Here is a 12,316-nt window from a genome sequence, read left to right as displayed (position 1 = left end):
CCCCCCCCCCCCCCCCCCCCCCCCCCCCCCCCCCCCCCCCCCCCCCCCCCCCAGGTCTGCCATGTGTACATGTATAGTAATTTATCATTAGACATCAAAGTTTCATAGTGGTTTCATGACTTTTTAGGCAATGGAACGAGTATTCTTTGAGCTTGTGGGATCAAGGCAGAAGAAGCACACCAGTAGAGAGGACTACCTATAGGTGACCGAGAAAGGGGCTTGATTTTACTATAATTGTCCTCGACTTCTGATATTGCGAAAATTTATCTAGTTTGTAGAGGGGATATAAGCTCGTACCTCGGGTATATAGGAACTGATTGTAGTATGAAATTTAATTGAAGGCCGGATGTCCCTTGCTTCACCTACTTAAAGATATCTACCTTCTGATCTTGTTAAGGAACTTTGTCAAACATTCTTTTGCTTTAAGTGTTTATGGGGTCAAGACTTGTAAAGAACACTCGATAATCTCACTTTTGCTTAAAGTGATTTTGAACTTCATGCAATATTTTAGGTAAGAGATGTGGTGATTTTTCATGATTGTATTTAACAAAAAGAAAAAAATTACCAGCATCTCTAGTCCCTAATTCAAGTCTTTGTAAAATGGTTAAGTCGGATTATAACTCGATCTTGCGTTTTTGCTAATTAAGATGATGTGAATTCTGACTTAATGTAGTCTTTTATACAAAATAGTATATAATTAAAGAAAAGAGATTTATATATGTTTTCATGTCTTCCGCTCAACTAAGGATTAATTACATCAATTGTTACTGAAGTTAGTATCTCCGTTTAATTGCAAGAACAGAATTTGGGTTGAAAGAAAACGTATTCCAGGGAATTGAATTGCCCAGAACTTGTTTTCTTGGGAATTGTCAATTAAATGTGTTTGATTTATATAATTTTTCACCTTAAAAATGTTGAAATCTTCTATCTTTTGGTATTCATTTGGCTTTGTTTTTCATAAAAATTGTCAATTAAAGGAATATAATTTGTTACAATTGGAGATAGAATTTATTCCAATTGTCCAAAAAAAAAAAAATCAGTTGGAAAACCAATTTCCATGGGTTTGGTGGGAATTGATTTTCCACAAAACCTAAGAAAATGGTCAGGTGGAGGGCAGGAAGGAAAATGATTTACATTGCAATCAAATAGGCTAAAAGATGGAAAATGAAAAATGTTTTCCATGGAAAATCGATCAGATCAAACAGGTCCTAACAGTAATGGTTAATCGATTTTCTAAGTGTTAACTAACGGTCATTTAGTGACTATTGATGTAATTACTCAAACATCAATGACAAATGACGTAATTATTCCAACTTTAGCTTATAGCTTCTTTTTGTCATTTCATTTTAGTACCCACTTATTTGTCCTCGCCTGTTTGATACCTTCATTTTCCATGGAAAAAGGAAAATATTTTCTATTTCCATCCAAAAATGCATGTCTGATGGCAATTTTTTTTTTCATGGAAGTGATTTTCTTGGTACAATCTATTTATGCATCATTTTCCACCTTTTTAAAGAAATTGTTTTTCTATGGGTTTGGTGGTTTTTCATTTTCCAACCCTCCCCCCTTTTTTTTTAATTGAAACAAGTTTTATCCCCAATTGTAACAATTTTATCCCTTTAATTGACAATTTCCATGAAAAACAAAGCCAAACGAACACAAAAAAGGTCCAAAATTTCAATATTTTCTAAGTGAAAAATTATACCAATCAAACACATTTAATTGACAATTACTAGTAAAACAAGTTCTAGACAATTCAATAGCCTGTAATTCTTTTTTTTTTTTTCCACTAAATCAAACGGACCCTAATATCAAACCCGAAGTATAGATGATGACTCAAAAATACACTTTTTTCTTACTTTATTTATAAGAAATAGCATTACAAACAAGTTTAAAATTGAATTTTAAAAAAAGTTTGTTATCTCACATGTTTGACGTAACAAGATAATGAATTTCCTTGTACTTTCTTTACTCGAAGGCATCAAGAGCCTCTCCTAAAGAAAGAACATTGTTTCAAAAGATAAGCAAACTTTCAGGATCGTGACAAGTTGTCAACAACAATGAAATATTTTATTCTTTTTACTCAAATTAATTTGAATATTGTGTTGGTAGTTTTGGAGATTTTCCACGAAAGTGTAAAGTGCAAACATCAATTTTCACTGCGCCTCCATTTTTGTATTTTCATTTTTCTAGTACTGTCGAAGTCTTCTCAGAAAAAAATTGGCAAAGTCCGTTCCAGCAAGTTTTTATGTTTGCTAAACAAAATAAGAACTAAAAAATTGTCTTGACTAAGGGAATTATCAAACATTCTTGTTTAATTATACAAAAAAAATGAGTGAAGTGTCAAAAATAAATTGATGTAAAATCCACGTGCAACAACTGGGAATATGTATCATTGAAGTTTGTGCCAAACTTTCTGGCCAGTTTCCTGGAAATCAGGTTTTGTGTAGTCTTGCAAAATGATTTGAAAAGTCTGATCTACAAAAAATTTCCCCAAAATTTCCACAACTTTAAGTTGTTCTTAATCATTAAACAAAATTCTCTCGTTGTTCCATCAAACAAAGTTTCCGGGATATGCCACTACTTTTAATTAGGTCGGTTAAAAGCTAACTTCATATATTTTCGATCTTTTATATTTGATAAGTTGGACTAAACAAAAATATTGAATAGAAATTCTATACATCTTTCAAAATTTTGGACATAGCAAAGTTTTCTTTTTGGATGATTTGACGACTTCCAAGGCATTATATTTTGTCGTGCATGTCCACCTTTTCCCGATAATTCCAGGTTCAATTATTGGAATATTTATAAGAACGAAATTATAGTAACAGGTGCAGACAAGTGTTCTATTGCGTGCATGCATGCATAACGATGGCTGCTTCACAATATTTTCGGATGTGCCAAAGTGCTGAGGGTCCCAAACATAGAGTGAAAATAGAATTGTGGGTTTTAATTAGAAATTAACGCTATGAATATGACTCGTGCTGACCAATTCTATGGAGTAATGACTGAAAAAAGAAAAGTTAACATCAGCCTCCAAGTCTTGGAGCGAACCTTGTATCGAATCTAAAATTTGATCCTACAATTTTTAATCCTTATTGTGGAAGGACATGAAAGCTAAAGAATTTCCAAGAAATAGAAATGACACAACCTAGAAAAATCCGAAAAATATCTCATCAGCTGATAATAATCAATCATCTTGAATTTTCATGCATGTCTTGTAGGTTTTCAAAAGGGAAAATAATTATATAATTATGTATGGAATGGAACTGCTTCGACTCAAAAGTTCCCATTTTCCTATAGTTTCATCATATTTTACTGCTCTTTTAACTAAGAAGAATAATGCACTCCCTGTAGTCAAATTTCAATGGTTCGTGAAGTAAAACCACCGACTCAATCCAGTCTGAACTGATTATTGTCTCTGAAAATAATTTCTAAATTCAAAATAGTATATATTGTTCAAACAATTTGAATCTGTTTCTTTATTTCACATTAACATATATTGACTATACTTTTGGTGAATTCTTTAATTTCAAAATGGTCTTTGTATATATATAGATTTATGTCTTGGTCAAAAGAGAGATAATTTGTCTTCACAACTTTATACAGTCAATGCATTTAATATTAGCAGATGCTACTTTTGCCTGTCCATTTTTAAATGTTATTTTCAGCAACGTGACAAGTTTTGCAGATAGAATAACTTCGTTCAGACGTCGAGAGAGAGAAAAGTCAAAAGATATCATCCATATTTTAATTGCAGGTTTTGTTGTGTGGGGAATGAATATTGGTGGCTCTGCTTATTTAATTTCTAAAGGTCAAGTCGACTTTAGGCAAAGGCTTGTCATTTAGTTATGTACGTCCTTTCATTTTCTCTATCTCTTTCTTCTTTTCCAAATGAGAGGTGCAATGAAAGTTTCATTAAACCAGTTATAGAAAAATATGGACGTTGAAGTTTCTTGGAAATTGAAGTCTGTTTTCTTGTTCGTTGAGATGAGAATATTGGGAAAATTGATATGATTTAATCATGTTTAGAGTTAGGTGGCAAGCTTAGCTCACCATGTATATTTTTGGTAAGCTCATATGAAGTTTAAGGGGATTTGAATAACTATGATAAGAAAAAGAAAGCACCGAACAGGTTAAAGTATTCTTAGATTTTCCAAAATCTATCCATACTTTTTAGTTATGAACGAAACTTTTTTTGAAATTAATTTGTATGGAATTATTTTTCTTATTTTTTTTGCAGGTTTTTTACAAGACATAGTTTCATAAATAACTCCAGTAATCTTGTAATTAATCAAAATGAAGCACGAAACCTTTTCCTAGTTTTCGAGTTTGGAGTATGTGTTTATATCAATATTTTAAAAATCGGACCGACCCGATCGGTCCAACTGGAAAAACTGGTAACCGGAATCAAAATCAGTTCGATTAGACTTATAAAACCTATAATTAAAAATCCGTAAAATCGGCAATTTTGGAAAACCAATGACCGGTTTCCGATTTAATCAGTTCAACGTATGTAAACATATAATTTTAAAAAATTTTAAAAATCACTAGTTCGATTCCGATTCAATCTTTTGACCCTTCACTCTTTCTCTTTTCCAGGTCAATAGTTGAATCGGTTTTTAAAACATTGATTTATATAATTTGTAAAGACAAACTGAATCTATGAATTAGCCCATGCTTGACTAACCAAGCAAACAAACGACCTTGAATCTATTCATTTTTCATAGGAGGTTTTTTCTAACTCCTAATGAGATGACTTTTTCTTCAATTTTTCAATATTTTTCATCAGAAAAAAATAAGAAAGTGAAACCTAAGTATATACATGTTAAATTATATTTTATTTTCTTTTCATTTTTAAGGAAATTAGGTAGGCGATGTTGAAAACCTTCCTGTTCCAATTTACATTTTCTTTAGTTAAAGGGATAATGAAATGACCTAAGCACCCCTTAATTATTTTGGCATGAGTATAAAAATGTCACCATATACATTATGCTCATTGCTATTTGAGAGAATAAGTGGAGAAACTAACCATAAGGAAAATGCACACATTTTCAACTTTGAGTTTCACTCCTTGCAAAACCTTGTTTCAGCCTATGGCTAGGTAACTTTTTGAGTTCAGTTTTGTTCATGCACAGTACATATATTTACTGTCTATAGATTTACCTTTACAGTATTTTGATTTAATTACAGGTTTTGTTGCAGTATGGCAGTAGAAGAAAAGGGCTTAGGTACGATGTGATGCACTCGTGTTATTTGCATTTAGACACAATTTATAGTTATTGAGAAATTTGTGTGATTAATGAATGCAGTTTCTTACTGTACAAAAGTTGAGCGCAATGCAAATTTGGAGAAACTGCAATACAACTATTTGTTTCCTGAGGTATTCTTCAACGTTTTAGATAAGTGATCTGTAAATTTTTCAACAGACTCTCAACTGTAAAGCTTACTGCATTACAGATCTCTGTACGCGAGCTTCGACACATTAAGAAGTATCCGAATGCTAAAGTTATAAGCCTCGGGATTGGTGACACCACTGAGCCAATACCAGATATCGTAGCCTTGAGCATGGCTAATGTAAGTTCCATTAATAGACTAGATTTTTCTAATTAAAGTTTAATAATAGATAGAAATATCACAAATAGAGGAGTCGTTCTCCTTCCAGGAGCTACTTTACCATATAGAAAGTTTGCCTTTCCCTTTTTGACAAGGCTGCCTGCCTATTGTTTTGAAGTCTCCAACCTCTTCCAATCATGCTCAAATATACCTTTTTATTTTCTCCTTGGAAAAGGATAAGAGCTGTTCTGGGAGTAGACATCTTTCGAGTTTTTATAATTTTCTTTTTAAACACAAAACAAGGTCAAAACTCGAATGGATAGAATAGATGGTCCAATTACATAACTTTTTCTTTTGAATTACTTCCATGATCGTGCCTTATGGCACGGCAGCACCCATACTATATACCAATGGGGACAACAAAACTTGTGCTTCGATTTGTTTCCTTGTGTTGCAAGGCATCATTTCATTGACTTGAAACAGTTGAATTCCAATTCCTTTCTAATGTTTTGCTAACGTTGTAAATTGCAGTATGCAAAGAGCCTTGCAACACCTCAAGGTTATAAAGGTTATGGAGCTGAACAGGGGAACCAGGTACTTTATGTTTATACTTAGCAGCATTCAATGATGACAATGAAAAACACAAAAATTGAACCCTCTTCCATTCAAACTGTTATAAAAAATAAATTGATGAAACTAGCATGTTTGGCCAAGCTTAAAATGTCAACTTATAAGTAAACTTCCCAGCCTCAGCCCTACGAACTAGTTACATAGTCTCATATTGCAGGAGCTAAAAAAAGCCATAGCAGAAACATTCTACAAAGATACGGGAATAAAAGACTCGGAAGTATTTGTATCAGACGGTTCACAATGTGATATCAGTCGTCTGCAGGTATATACATCTCAAGGTGTACTCATCAATTCTACAACTCGATATGAAATCAATGGATTAAACTGGTTCCTGATTATGTTTTCCTGCAGATGCTTTTCGGATCAAATGTGTCTATTGCTGTTCAAGATCCATCCTTCCCGGTGATACTTCTATCAAACACTGAGCACATTTGGTAGAAATGATTTGGCTAGTACTAAACTGTTCTATCAAATAATGGGTATCAAACATGCACAGAAACTGTTTATCGTCTTCACCCTGTTATCTTCTAACTAAACACGTTCAATACAGGCTTATATAGATTCAAGTGTGATAATTGGCCAGACTGGCGATATTGAGAAAGAATCAGGGAGGTATCAGAATATTGTATACATGGAATGTGGACCAAGAAATAATTTCTTTCCTGACCTCTCAAAAACTGCAAGAACGGATATCATTTTCTTCTGCTCTCCAAATAATCCAACAGGCCATGCATCTTCAAGGAAGCAATTAGAGCAACTTGTAGAATTCGCAAAACGGAATGGATCAATCATTGTATATGATTCTGCCTATGCAGTTTATATCACCGATGGACCTCGATCAATATATGAAATTCCTGGAGCAAGAAAGGTAAATTGCTTCCAGTCGCCTTTTTCTACCATTCCCCAAGAAAAAATGTAGATATAATCAGAATATTTGTTAATGCTATAGGTGGCCATTGAAGTCTCATCCTTCTCCAAGGTTGCTGGATTCACTGGCGTCCGTCTGGGCTGGACTGTGGTTCCTGAGGAACTCGTGTATTCCAATGGATTCCCGGTTATAAATGACTTCAATCGCATAGTATGTACCTGCTTCAATGGTGCTTCCAATGTAGCTCAGGCTGGTGGGCTGGCTTGTTTATCCTCAGATGGCTTCAAGGTCAGTTTTGAACACCGATAATATGTAGTACACAAGAACCACATAGCATAATAAACAAGATGTCAACAATGCTATCTAATTCAGTATAGTGCATGCTGAACATGCGTAAAATATAACATGCTTATAATGTTCACATTTCTATAACTAGCAAATTTAAGAAAATATACTATTCAATACAGCTATAAGCATGCTTATAATGTTCACATTTCTATAACATGCTTATAATGTTCACATTTCAGAGTCCTAACAAATGTTTTTCTGCAACATTCCTTTCAGGCTGTACGTTCCAATGTTGATTACTACAAGGAGAATGCAGAGATACTGGTGAATACCTTTACTTCTCTGGGATTAAGGGTCTACGGAGGCACAAACGCCCCTTATGTTTGGGTACACTTTCCAGGGTCAGATTCCTGGGACATGTTTAACGAAATTCTGGAAAAAACACACATAATCACAGTTCCCGGGAGTGGATTTGGTCCTGAAGGCAGAGAGTTTATCCGGGTCACTGCTTTTGGCCACAGAGAAAATATCCTGGAAGCTTCAGAAAGGCTCAGAAGTTTTCTCTCATAAAAAATGGAGTGTCAGATTCAATAAAAACTCCCCCCATCCCCCACCCCCCAGCTAAACATAAATTAATAACGGATATCGTCGCCAGCCACTGATTCAAAAATCTTGTTAAGATTAACCACAGATTGTTACCAAACATCTAGCAGTTCTCGCAAAGGATTTCCTATATAAGCTATATAAATAGAATTTCATGTCACAATAAATGTAGAAAGTGATACTTTCAGCCTTTGAGGGCAGACTTGCTCAAATTTTCTGGCAGTGTTTATGTGACTAAGATCTACAAACAAATGAACAGCTCATTTCCTGTCAATTACTAAAACATTCAATGCCCTTCAGAATGCCATTTAGAATAAAGATTGAATAAATGAAAACTTACCACACACAGGAAAAAAAATCATCCGACTTGCATTAGTTGTTGACATGATATTAGCTGATTGGGTGCCAACTTTATGAAGCTTTATCGATGATAAGCTACATGAATCAGCTTCTTGGCACAATATATTTGTCAAGATACAACCAAATTTTAAAGTGATCACTAGGTGGATTAAATAATCTGGTAGTGCATGGAAACCATTCAAATAGGATATGATATATTCAAATACGTGAGAGGGTATTCTTATGATGCTTGAAACTTCATACACAATAGTAAAAAATTATCGCTGACCAACAAAAGCTGGCAATACCAAATGACCAAAGGAGATTGATCCTGTAACATAATAGAACTAGATATCAAGAACCTGACAGCTAACTAGTTCTGTAGATCCATCGCTCTTAGCAGCGATAACTTTCCAAATATGTTCGGGAGATACTGCCACATCTTGAGAAAAATCTTGCAAGGATTCACCTGAAGAAGATGATGAGGTGGATGCAGCAGAAACGAGTCGATTTTGCCTATCAGCTTGCATGACTACGATGTTATGATCTGTTCCTTTTGTGATCACGTGCAGCTTTCCAAGAAAACCAGCAAGTAGATATGGAGATTCTGAATCAGTACAAATGGGTAGATCTCCTTCAATTATTTTCCAAGAATCATCTTGATGATCATACATTTTGATTGTAGGACTGTCTTGAGAACTAGATGGATCCAACGAATATAAGCCTCCATCAACTGTGACGCTTAATTTAGTTCCTGCCTGCTTAGCAGGCCAACCTTCCCCCATGCCAATTGGCATTTCGACCCATGAATTTGTTTCCGGATCATATACCTCTCCTCCAACATCAACAAAAAAGGGCCAGCAATATAAACTTTGAGGAACATATAATTTCCCCCTATATGATGTCATCCCAGTAGCAATAGGCTTTAACAGTTCAGCTAAAAAGGCAGTCGGTAGCATCTGAGCTTTTGAAAATGGCATGCTTGGTACTTCAGACCACATGCCAGTGCGAGGATCAAATACTTCAGCTGACTGAAGAGGACTCAGTCCACCTCGTCCACGAGTAACACCTCCAACAGCATAAAGTTTATTGTTCAAGACACCAGTCTTACAATATGCTCTGGCAATAGACATAGGAGTCACTTCACTCCAACAATTTACAATTGGATCATAACGCCAGACACGCTTCAGGGCTGCAGCCCCAGAAAATCCACCCAAGACATAGAGGCGGCCATCAACAGATCCAATTGAACAACCACAGCATCTAATCTTGTCAAATGCATCCTTCGTTCCAAACCATTCCCTAATAGAATCCACAATTTTAATATTTGAAGCAACCACATTCCACAGACGAATGCCCGATAAGCCCTTTCTAGTTCCATCTTCAACAGAAACTTTTGGCATTGGAGGCAACCTTTGCCATATCCTTGACACTGGGTCGAGGGCATACCACAAAAGTTTATCACCAAAAATCTTAGTCAGAATGTAAAGCCACTCCTCTGTTGTTCCGAGTTCTTTCCTCAACTTATAAAGTTCTCCACTAGTCAGAGCAACTTTCCAGCTCCTTGAGACCAGCTTCGCATTAAAATGCGAAATTCTAGGGAGTCTGGCAAGAATCTGAAGTGATATCTCATCAGGAAGACACGGAATTAATCTCAAATTTTCATCCAAAAAGCTTGAGGATGCCCTTTGTCTCTTACATGCTTCACTCTGTGACACCTCAGAGAGCTCTGTCGTGCTCGCCCTATTATTATTCACACTCAATCTAGCTCCCATTGGCTTTCTTCTCGCTGTTGCTAACAATAGACACAAAAGTGCATCCGCCCAATAATAATCTTGTTCTATTTCGTGCACACTAAATCCATTTGATCGCTAACTCAGAACAGCCAACAATGTATTTAAGATCAGTACAGGGAAAAAAGGAATGAGGAGAATAGTGACAGTTGACAAGAAAACTAAGGTATATGGTATATAATCATAATTTCACATCCGAAGTTGCATCCCATTGGCATTTCATAAATTGTTAGTCTCATGGTGCCTAATGCAGCATTCAAAACTTAGCAAAATCATCTCACGAGGAAGAAAATAACTAATACTCCCTACTCATCATTTGAAAGTACTTAACAGTTTGAAAAATATAAATTATTAAAGGTTAACTGCAAAAAGAAAATTATGAATTAGTAAAGGACTGTATAGAAAGCACTTAACATAAACCGATTAACTATTGGCCAATGGAAAAGATGGTCATTTACCAATCAATTACAAAGTCAATGAGGCTTTGCAGACTTTAAATGTTACTATCTAGACTTAAATTTCTGTACAATTCAAGACAAATGGAATTACATTAAAGTCAGTGCACGTGAAATCGAGAAGAGAAAAACATATTAACATTGCAGCCTCAAATATCAATTTTTTTTTTCCGGATAAAATATCGTAAATTAAATTGAATTCAATCTTCCCAGTCAAGTTCAGCTGTGAAAATCCTCCTACTCCTACTCGAAAAAAAATTAAATTTAACAATTCAAACAGGATTTTCCACCAATAATAATCGACCTTGCAGCCATGCTCAATTAATAGAAAATTCATCAGTTTCCCCTCTCGAGTAGATTTTTTTCCAGGGAAAAATACAAGAAACCCACAAATTTGAATTCTTCAAGAAGCACCCAACAAATACAAGCCCAAAAGAAATTAAGAATTCAATCTAAATAATACTCACAGATAAAAACAAATCATAACTAGATTAAGTAACAAAGATTACCTTTGTATATATTGACGAAATAAAAAGGGAGTATAAATCAAGATTTGTTTGGATAAATAGCAGGAAATTTGGACACTAACAAGTGGTGGTGTGTACACAACTTTTTCATTCAGAACGATTTTTCGGTGCTTCTTTGAGTCTGTCAAACTCATCAATTAATAAATTTTTATTTGGGAGATATTATTAATTTTTTATTTACATAGTCATTTAGTAGTCAATCTCATTTTGTAAAATTTATTTTCGACCTTCACAACTCTCATTCATATTTTAATTATAGGGAAAATCGCAACAGAAGTCCCAAACCTTTAAAACATTAGCAGACTTTTTCAAATCTTTAATTTTTTTGTAATCGTCACCCCAAACCTTTCGAAACGTTGCAGCGAAGGCCCTCTTAGACGGAATTTGTCTAATTTTCCGTCAGTTGACTGAGAAATTCGATTTTGACCATATTTTTAATATTTTTGAAAGGGTAAAATAGTAACTTTCCATTTATTATATTAAATTAAGTTAGAAATTAAAATTAAAAAAAAAAGAAAATAAAAAAACCCCATGGTCTTCTTCCTCTCACCCCACCCCCACCCTGCAACACCCATGCCGGCTATCGGAGATTGTGCCATCAGCTGGATTTGCTTCGGCACCATTTCTGGAGTGTCAGAACCAATTTTTCCTGTCCCATAAACCACCATATCATCAACTGGACTTTACTTTGGCAAACTAATTTTTTGTTACTATTAATTTTCGGATTCAAAGAATCTAAAGCTCCCCTCTTCTTAAAATGATGACCTGCCCCAGATCAAAAAATGACCTATACAACTTGTTTTTAGATGTATAAACTGACAATTGCATACGATTATGGTCCGCAAATTTTTAGATCAGAATTTTTTTTTGTTTTCATTCTGATTATGGTCCTCAAATTTTTCGATCTGGTTTGTTCTATATAGATGCTTGATTCTCTCAAGAATCGAAAATGGGGATCTAAAATGCAGCCGAACAACATAGTCATATGTTCTAACCAAGGAGACGTCTCCTAAAGATTCTTCACTTCCAGACATTGCTATACTACCTTTCGCTGAAACCTAAGTAAATTCACTTGGCCCATATCAACACCAGCTCTCATTTGCCTCGGGTTTTGCGCGAGCTCTTCCAATACTTCAAGCTCTTGATACAACTATTCCGTGCTCGCATTAAACTTCTCCATTTTGTGAACCTGAGAGAGAGAGAGAGAGAGAGAGAGAGAGAGAGAGAGAGGAGAGAGAAAGGGAATGGGGGTGGGGT

General features: G+C 35.0%; 2 protein-coding genes across 2 annotated transcripts; one reads left to right on the top strand and one right to left on the bottom strand.

Moving 5' to 3' along the window:
* Nucleotides 1-5,026: 5,026 nt before the first annotated feature.
* On the top strand, nt 5,027-7,985 carry LOC111410711 (aminotransferase ALD1, chloroplastic). Its single transcript, XM_023041188.1, has 10 exons — nt 5,027-5,104; nt 5,194-5,231; nt 5,313-5,383; nt 5,461-5,577; nt 6,088-6,150; nt 6,344-6,448; nt 6,538-6,588; nt 6,737-7,054; nt 7,136-7,342; nt 7,619-7,985. Exons 1-10 carry the CDS (start codon nt 5,043-5,045, stop codon nt 7,910-7,912), a joined length of 1,326 nt encoding a protein of 441 aa, XP_022896956.1. The 5' UTR covers nt 5,027-5,042; the 3' UTR covers nt 7,913-7,985.
* Nucleotides 7,986-8,477: 492 nt separating this feature from the next.
* LOC111410710 (F-box/kelch-repeat protein At1g22040-like) lies at nt 8,478-11,226 on the bottom strand. The gene is made up of 2 exons (XM_023041187.1): nt 11,042-11,226; nt 8,478-10,155 (listed from the first exon to the last, which is right to left on the bottom strand). The coding sequence occupies exon 2, from the start codon at nt 10,057-10,059 to the stop codon at nt 8,632-8,634; it is 1,428 nt and encodes a 475-aa protein (XP_022896955.1). The 5' UTR covers nt 10,060-10,155; nt 11,042-11,226; the 3' UTR covers nt 8,478-8,631.
* Between the last annotated feature and the right edge of the window lie 1,090 nt (nt 11,227-12,316).

The sequence above is a fragment of the Olea europaea genome, chromosome 15 (assembly GCF_002742605.1).
Source record: "Olea europaea var. sylvestris chromosome 15, O_europaea_v1, whole genome shotgun sequence".
Taxonomy (NCBI): Eukaryota; Viridiplantae; Streptophyta; class Magnoliopsida; order Lamiales; family Oleaceae; genus Olea; species Olea europaea.
Note: the sequence above shows the minus strand (reverse complement) of the source record. Positions and strands in the feature narration are given on the sequence as shown.

Bases quoted from the DNA above. Each gene is read 5' to 3' on its own strand.
- LOC111410711 (XM_023041188.1), top strand. From the start codon at position 5,043: ATGCACACATTTTCAACTTTGAGTTTCACTCCTTGCAAAACCTTGTTT. The intron at 5,232-5,312 runs GTACGATGTGAT...TAATGAATGCAG, and splicing joins AGTAGAAGAAAAGGGCTTAG to TTTCTTACTGTACAAAAGTT. The intron at 6,589-6,736 runs GTGATACTTCTA...CGTTCAATACAG, and splicing joins TTCAAGATCCATCCTTCCCG to GCTTATATAGATTCAAGTGT.
- LOC111410710 (XM_023041187.1), bottom strand. From the start codon at position 10,059: ATGGGAGCTAGATTGAGTGTGAATAATAATAGGGCGAGCACGACAGAG.